At 46.4% G+C, this 8790-nt stretch overlaps 1 protein-coding gene across 1 annotated transcript; it reads left to right on the forward strand.

Moving 5' to 3' along the window:
- Positions 1 to 440: 440 nt before the first annotated feature.
- LOC107124917 (dual specificity protein phosphatase 22-like) lies at positions 441 to 8347 on the forward strand (the record flags this gene model as incomplete). Its single annotated transcript, XM_015428411.1, has 2 exons — positions 441 to 612; positions 7302 to 8347. Coding segments are annotated over 2 exons (349 nt in total), but the record flags the coding sequence as incomplete, so codon positions are not given.
- Between the last annotated feature and the right edge of the window lie 443 nt (positions 8348 to 8790).

An 8790-nucleotide genomic window follows, 5' to 3' on the forward strand; every position in this document is an offset into this window, starting at 1 on the left:
AGATGCCCTTTTTCATCCTGGTGGTCTTTATTGTACTTGAATTGGTTTTATCCGGCATCCCCTCTTCCCATAGAATCCTGGAAACGGTAGCTTTCTAAGAAGCGCAAGCTTCATGAAACTACAATTCCCACCATGCTCTTTGTCTACCTGTCCCCGTGCACTGGTTAGTCATGTCAGTTGTAAAACTGAGATATATATATTTACAGTGTGCGTCTGTAGAAAACAACCCATGCAAAAAGTTGCATTTGAACTAAACCTCAACAACTGCTTTGCTTGCAAACAGACTGTCCTGTTTCTAGAAGAACGCCTTGTTTTAGTCCTGACCTTACAAACATTTTAGGAAATGCGTCTTACCTTGGAAGCTGCCGATCCTGGTGTTATGCCCCATGGCTTATTTTGATTTCATGTTTCTACCTGTTTACTCTTGGGTGATGTTGTAGCCTTGCTGGTGTTTCCAGAAGCGCCACGTTGGTCGTCGCCTACATCATGACCATCACCGACTTCGGCTGGGAGGATGCACTGTCTGTTGTGCGCGCATCGAGATCGTGTGCCAATCCTAACACTGGATTCCAGCGGCAGCTGGAGGAGTTCGAGAAAAATGACGTTGCTCGTGTAAGTGGGGGGGGACCCTTGGGGTTCCAAGCCCAACCTGTAAGCTGTAGTGTGAACCCTCACTTTTTGTTTTGCATCAAAATGCGGAGGATTATGCACCGGGGAAACCTGTGGTTTGGCTGTCCAAGGGAACTCTCAGCACTTTAAAAAGTGAGTTAAAATACTTAGAGGGCACCACGAAGATGCAGTGAGAGAACAGCGGGGTGCCCTCAACATTCAGTCAGCCCAAAGGCCTTCTAGAACAGAAGTGTTTATAGTTCCAGGCAATGCTCCCTCTAAGCTGTGGAGTCTTGTGAGCAGAAATTCTACTCTGTGAGCTACTGGCATGAAAGTGGTGAGTGAGCGATTTGGCTGCTGCATAAATTAGTTTGCTCTGGAGCCCTCCTTCCTGAGCTAAGACAAAGACGTGTGAGCCAGAGGCTAAAAAACTGTGAGCTAACTCACACTGACTCAGCTTAGAGGGAACACTGGTTCCAGGTGGTCAGCCGTGTTGGTCTGAAGCAGCAGAACACATTTAGTAACTGCTGTCAAAACAACATTTTTAAAATATCCGCCCAGCCAATCAGAAGCCTTGCTTGGCAGAAGAAGAGGAGGAAGAGGAGGAGGTTGGATTTATACCCCACCCTTCACTACCTGAAGGAGTCTCAGAGCAGCTTACAGTCTCGTTTCCCTCCCCCTCCCCACAACAGACACCCTGTGAGGTAGGTGAGGCTGAGACAGCTCTTTCGAGAACTGCTCCTGAGAGAACAGCTCTGAGAGAACTTGTGAGTGACCCAAGGTCACACTAGCAGCTGCGAGTGGAGGAGTGGGGAATCAAGCCCAGTTCTCCCAGATTAGAGTCCGCACTCCTAACCACTACACCAAAAGCCCCATGTGGCCCCAACTCACTTTCTGAAAACACTTGGTGAGCACCAGGAAAGGTGTTGACAGGCACCATTGGGGACCCCTGGGCTAGAACAACAAATCATGGTTTGTTGTACCATGCACAAACATGGGAGATCCTGTGGCTTTTGCCTAGCCTGCGATGATCTAATTGCTGCTTTTTTTCCATGGCAAACCATAATTCGTCATTGTGCCCGAACCACAGACTGGTTTGCCCTACTCCTTACAAACAAGGAACTGTAGCTTGTTGCTCAGATGCAGAAGTGTGCTGCACAAGTGGGAATCTTTGATTAGATTGCGGTGCACAAGTGAAGCCGGGAACTCCGAGGCCCGCTTTGCTCACTCACGCGATGCCGAACGATGGCTTTGTCGCATTTGAGCCACGTTCGTGATGCATTTGAGGCAATAACGTTATTCACATAAAATTATTTGTCACAAAAGCTTAATATTTCCTGGCTTTATACAGAACTCGGGTAAACGGGAATATAACAGCCTTTACACGATAGAACACCGAGGGACTTTCCAGCCTCGTCTCCTACCTCCTTATTTTGAACGTTACAGTCATTTCAGGTCTAAGCTGAAAAGATTGAATTGTTCTATTATGCAAAAAGCTTTACTGAGGTCACAGTGTGTGTGTGTCTTTTTAAAACTCCATGTAGGAGGAGAACCCGCCGCCTTCATCGACAGGAACACGCCAGCTTGCGAAAAACGATATTCTAAGAAATGAGAGCACTTCCACAGCTCTTAAAATCTAGAGGCCTGTCTTTTCCCTTCAGATTGTGCCTTCACGGCAGGGAGCCGGACTCTCCCAACAAACAGCACTTGGGTCTTACTGATTTAAATGTGATACTTCCCACCACCCCCATACTCACACACAGGCGCTTGCAAAAATGATGTTATCGCTGTCCGGGGCATCTTCTGGATAAAGTTTGTAGCATCGCTGACAATGAGATGAAGCATTCCCTTCCTTGCAGTGTTGTGGCTTTATTAGTGTTTTCTTGGGGGGGGGGGGGGGGGGGGGACAGGTCCACCCCAAGGTATTGGTGACCCTGTCGCGTTTTCAAGCCAAGAGATGCTCAGAGATGGTTTGCCATTGCTTGCCTCTGTGTATTCCTTGGTGGGTGGTCTCCCAACTCTGGTGTTCCTTGGTGGTCTCCCATCCAAATACTGACCCGGGCTGAGCCTGCTTAGCTTCCGAGATCTGGTGAGATCCAGGCTACCCTTGGGCCGTCTGGGTCAGGGCTTTTTCCTGGAGAAACATTTCCTTGGATAAGCATTCTCTCTGTCGCTCGAGCTGTCGTGTGTAGCCTTCAGAACGTAAAATAAATGCAGTTTTGTGTCCTGCTCAGTGCCAGAGTAGGATATGAGAGACCCAGGTTCAAATCCCGCGTCTGCCTTGGAAATGCGCTGGCTGACCTCGGGCTAGTCCCTGTCTCAGCCTCGCAGGGGTCATTGGCATGAGGATAAAATGGAGGAGCAGAGGACGGTGTTGTAAGCCACGTCCCCACTGCAGAGAAAAAGCGGAAGTACAAACGTCCAGATTGATAAGTATTGCTCACATTAGGCTATAATTTACTTATGATGTTTATCAAACACATAGCAGCCTAACATGTCCGTGATCAGGTGTGGAACGGCGCTGCCTCTTGTCCAGGTGCACAGTTTGGGGAGTGAAAATGGCAGCTGCTTTTGTCTGCAGCTTTGAGCCTTCATACAGCTTTCAGAAGGGCGAAGGGAACGGCTTCGGCCAAGGACAGGCAGCCCCTCTTAGAGCGAGGGTTGTCGGCTCCGAGCGAGGAAGTACCTGGAAATTTTAGGGGTGGAGCCTGGGGAGAGCAGGGTTTGGGGGGGGGAACAGTGTAAAACCTTCAGAAAAGGGCCCGAACAAGTGATATGTTAAGGGCTGATGCACGTCAGGTCGCCCCAATCCCAAACAAAAGTTCCAAAAGTTACGTCAAACATTTTAATATATGTGGTGGGATTCTGTTACAAAGAGGCAAGGGATTTTTCCTGGGTTATCCACATTCAGATTTCCGAGATTAAAATCATTTAACTCGAGTGCGGAAAGAACTTAACGCGATGCAAACTTAATGCAAACTCACCGTTTGCTTTATTTCGGCTGTAACGTCAGTGGCCGAATTACACGACCACATCTAATGTATGTATTATAAAAATGTATATACCCTGTTTCCCCAGAACTGAGGCCAGGCGTTGGTTTTCAGCTTTTAAACCAAATCTAGCATTTTACAGTGGTGGGGGTGGTGGAGGAAATTGCCATCAAGTCACACCTGATTTATGGGGACCCCTCAGGGGGGTTTCAAGGCAAGAGACGTTCAGGGGTGTTTTCCCATTGCCTGGCTCTGCGTAGAGGCCCCAGTCTTCCTCGGTGGTCTCCCGTCCAAATACTGACCAGGGCTGACTCTGCCTTAGCTTCTGAGATCTGATGAGATTGGGGTAAAGGTAAAGGTTTCCCTTGCTCGAAAGCTAGTCGAATCCGACTCTAGGGTTGCGGTGCTCATCTCCATTTCAAAGCCGAAGAGCCAGCGCTGTCCGAAGACGTTTCCGTGGTCATGTGGCCGGCATGACTAAACACCAAGGCGCACGGAACGCTGTGACCTTCCCACCGAAGCGGTCCCTATTTATCTACTTGCAATTTCTTGCTTTCGAACTGCTAGGTTGGCAGGAGCTGGGACCAGAGACGGGAGCTCACTCCATCATGCGGCACACCCGGGTCTCGAACTGCTGAACTACTGACCTTCCACAGCCTGCAGTTCAGCGTCTTAACCACTTGAGCCACCGCAGCTCAAATTGGGTTAGCCGTGTACAATTAGCTGTCGTTTTAAATAAAAAATTAAAAAGCCCTCATATGGTGATTCCGCACTAGACCTTAAATCCTCGTTCAACCCTGTCCCTGAACTTACATTCTACACTACACTCGAGTCCACCCCTGTAATTATCTCGGGGTATTTTTACATTCTGCGCTACACTCTAGTTCACCCCTGTAACTATCTCAGGGTATTTTTTGTTTCGACATTACATTGAGGTCACCCCAGTTTTGCCCCACACTTGTCTCCGGATAAACGGATGCTGTTATAACCAGTGATAAATGCAAGGTATTGTGTCACAAGTTGAACTCTGATCAAACCAGGGATGAGATCCAAGTGCGGAAAGGGCCATAGTGGCAACAGTGTTAATGGGGTAGTTGCTTGCTTATTTATTTGTTTGTTTGTTTGTTTATTTTTGGGATTTATATCCCGCCCTACCCAAACGGCTCAGGGCGGCTAACAGGCGGCTATGCCAAATTAAAAATTAAAATACAACAAAACATTATTACATACATAATAAAAGTTGGTGCTCTAATATTCTGTAAATATCCCCAAGATGTGCAATATCCCACATTGGCTCTGTGTGTGTGTGTGGGTGTGAGCCCCAGGAATGATATTTTCCCCATCTCCGCCGGGCGGCATATACCCCCCTCCCAATTATAGGAGTAGATGGTAGGATCGTATCACGGTGGTGGAATAGTGGCGGCGGCGGCGGCTCCTACTCAAAAGGCTGGTGGAAGAGCTCCGGCTTGCACGCCCTGCGGGACTGTATGTGTATAAGGACCCGGATCTCCGCCGAGAGCTCGTTCCACCAGGTAGGAGCCGCCACCGAAAACGCTCTGGCCTTAGTTTGGGCAAACTTAATGTCTCGGGGTCCCGGAACTTCCAGGAGATGGAGACTCCCCGATTGCAGTGCTCTTGAGGGAACATACGGGAAGTGGGTCTGGACAACATTGGTACAAAGACCAGGAATTCTCAACTCGGCATTTGCTGCTGATGTGCAGAGAAGCTCTGTGTGTGTGTGTGTGTGTGTGTCTCCAGAAGGGTTCCCATGGCCCCTGTCCTGTCCATGATTCTTCCTTTGAAACCATCTTGCCTGCCACTTTCCCATTTGCTGGTGGTGTAAGATTTGCTGGTCCAGTGCGAAAAAGCCACTGGAATGCAGAGAGAGCAGCAAACTGGAGAGAAAGAAACATCCAGCCCACCAGTGCCCTCCCTTGCAAAACCATTTAAAGTGGCTTCTGGAATTCTCTACCGAGGGATGTGGTGGTGTCCACTAGATTAGTTGGCTTGAAAAGGGATTTAGACTAGTTCATAGAGTTGACTGTCGTTGACTATCAAAGACAACAAATAAACGAAACCTTCATGTTCAGAGGCAACGAATAAATGAAATCTTCGTGTTCAGAGGCAGTAGGCTCCCTGAATCTAGTATTCAGTGTTCCCTCTAAGTTGAGTTAGTGTGAGCTAGCTCACAGTCTTTTAGCCTTCAGCTCACACATTTTTTGTCTTAGCTCAGAAAAGATGGCTCCAGAGCAAACTAATTTATGCAGTAGCCAAATAGCTTGCTCACAAATTAAATGCCAGCAGCTCACAAAGTAGAATTTTTGCTCACAAGACTCCACAGCTTGGAAGGGAACGTTGCTAGTGCTGTGTGGCAACAGGAGTGGAAGAAGAAGAAGAGATTGGATTCATACCCCGCCCTTCACTACCCAAAGGAGTCTCAGAGCGGCTGACAAACTCCTTTCCCTTCCCCTCCCCACAACACACACACTGTGAGGTTGGTGGGGCTGAGAGAGCGCTGACAGAAACTGCTCTTTTTCTTTTTTTTTTCTTTCTTTTTTTCAATATATTTTTATTGTTTTAAGTAAAAGATTGCACATATTACATTCCATCAAGTTACAATTCCAATCAGAGTCATTCAATTGCAAATACTTAGCTAATCTGTTAGTGATATAACAAACAGTGTTGCAGTTTCAGAATCTGTCTTTTTCTCATTACATTTCTGTTTGCAGTTCTATCCACTTATATACCTTATCCCATCTCCTTTTGTGTACCTTCTCATTTTTATTTTGCATCCTTAGACTTAAATCATCCATTCTGGCTAGCTCTAAGATTTTGTATATCAAATCTTCTCTAGTAGGTAAGCTTTCAGATTTCCAGTTTTGTGCTACTAACAGTCTGGCTGCTGTTATAATATAGCTGATTATATACGTATCCTGCTTATTGTAACCTTTTGGTATCATGTTTAGCAGGTATATTTCTGGTTTTAATGCTACATTAATACCTAGACTTTCTTGGAGGACTTTCCTAACCATTCTCCAGAATCTTTGTACCGTAATACACTCCCACCACATATGATAATACGTTCCTTTACTGCTTTTACATTTCCAGCATTTGTCGGAATACCCCCTATAGCATTTGGCTAACTTAACGGGTGCCCAATGCCATCTGTGGAACATCTTAAATACATTTTCTTTGTAAGCAACCGCTTTCATATATTTGACAGATTTCCACATACTTGCCCATTGTTTTTCCTCAATTTCCCCTATATCTTTTACCCAGGTGATCATTACATTTTTAACGTTTTCCTCTTTCATATATTCCCTTAGATGTAGATTATATAATTTCTGAATCAATTTATCATTTGAGGAGACTGCTCTTTTTCAAGGACAGCTCTTATCAGAACTACAGCTTGCCTAAGGTCATCCAGCCAGGTGCAAGTGGAGGAGTGGAGAATCAAACCTGGTTCTCCCAGATTAGAGTCTGGACATTTAACCACTACGCCAAACTGACTTTACCCTCCACGTTCCCTCTTGTAGGCCTTCTTGGAGCATCTGGTTGGCTGCCATGGGAAATAGGAAGCTGGACTAGATGGACGATGGAACTGACCAGCAGAGATTCATTCATTCATTCATTCATATTTCTCTGACAGCTGTCTTCTGTTTCTGCCTCTTACGTCCATCCCTTTGTTTTCCTTCCTTCCAGTTCAGAGAGTGGCTCAGAGCAGAATACGGCGAGACCTCCGTGCGAGATGACCAGGAGGCCAAGGAGCTCCTGCAGAAGTACAAAGCACACGCAGCTGCCCAGCTGAACCCACCGGGAAGGCAGTGGAACGATACCTTTTCGTCGGTGGCCTCCTTGTCAGTGACAGCTCCTCAGTAGGGCCAACCAATGATTCATCCCATCGACGGAAATACAAATCCGTCCACTAAAAAAAAAATTGCATTCACTAGGCAGGGCGACTCGCTCTCATTTTCTCCTGCAACTGCACAAAAAAGGGACTTCTCGGTTGTCCGTAGTCAGTCCATCCTGGGGTGCCTCAATTCTCCGAGGAGCAGGTCTCCAGAATCCTTCCTTTGACAGCATGGCCGTTGTCAGACACACAACGAAGACTGGCGACGTTGTGCAGGTATCGCAGCTGTTCTTCTTCCTTGGCGGTTGACCCTTTCACAGCCTTCCGGTGGGACGGGTGAGGACCACGCCAGTTTCTGCCTGCAGAGATGCCAAATCGTTTTCCAGGTCTCTGTCTTCTTCAGGTTGCCCACGTATCCAGGATTTTTGCACAACTGCACTTTTTGGTCAAAGCTTCCAGTTCTTCGTTTAGCTTCACTTAGAATGGACTGGTCTAAAGAAGGGAAATGGCCAGGCCAAGAAAACTTCATGCTCATTCGGCCGTCACTGTTTGGTTTTGGGAAATTCCGCAGCCCTGTCAAAAAGAAAAGCTCAGGCTATGCTAATCCATATCTCCTGCTTGAGTATTCCTCCTTTGGGTCCCCGCTGAAGTGAATATACAGCTCACGTAGTTGTATATTTTAACAGTGTTCTAATGTAAAGCAAAAGTATTAACGGGTAATTTTTGCCAGCCTCTGTTATCCCGGCTTTAGACCTCCAAAGTAGTTCACTTTAAATTATTTTTTCAGGAGCGGGTCTGAAAGAATATTGCAGATGTATGTATTTAAAAGATTAAAGCAGAGTTATGATGGATATTGTGCTATAATAAAAAGTTACTCGTCCTCACTCCTGCCAGTACTACTGAGCAAAGTTTCCTTGTCTGTTAATTGTCCTGAGGAAGATTTGCTTTTGCTTGCCTCTTCCAATGGGGTATATTCAATAAAATCTGCATTTATCTTTTGATAAATTTAAAAAAAACCAATGCCCAATGTTGTTACGTTGCTTTTTTTAACATAGAAGTAGTGGGGGCTATTGGTTATCTGCAGTGTATAATGTTAGGGCAGTCTAAAGCCCACTGATTGGATCTTGAATGAGCCTGTTTTCTGAACTTGGAAAGCACCCAGGTTCAAAACAGCTGTGTACAGTGTGGACGTTGGGGTGGGGGTTGCTTCTCAAAATGTAAGTTCTAATTCTTCACTGGTATGGGAGGAATTAGCAGTATTGGACCACAGTATACTCCCACAATCCAGCCTTGCTCTTCAGACGGCTTTCTCCTTGTGATACCCCCTCGCAGACTTTTTCT

Source organism: Gekko japonicus, unplaced genomic scaffold (assembly GCF_001447785.1).
Source record: "Gekko japonicus isolate JY-2015 unplaced genomic scaffold, Gekko_japonicus_V1.1 scaffold5969, whole genome shotgun sequence".
In the NCBI taxonomy this organism is placed as follows: Eukaryota; Metazoa; Chordata; class Lepidosauria; order Squamata; family Gekkonidae; genus Gekko; species Gekko japonicus.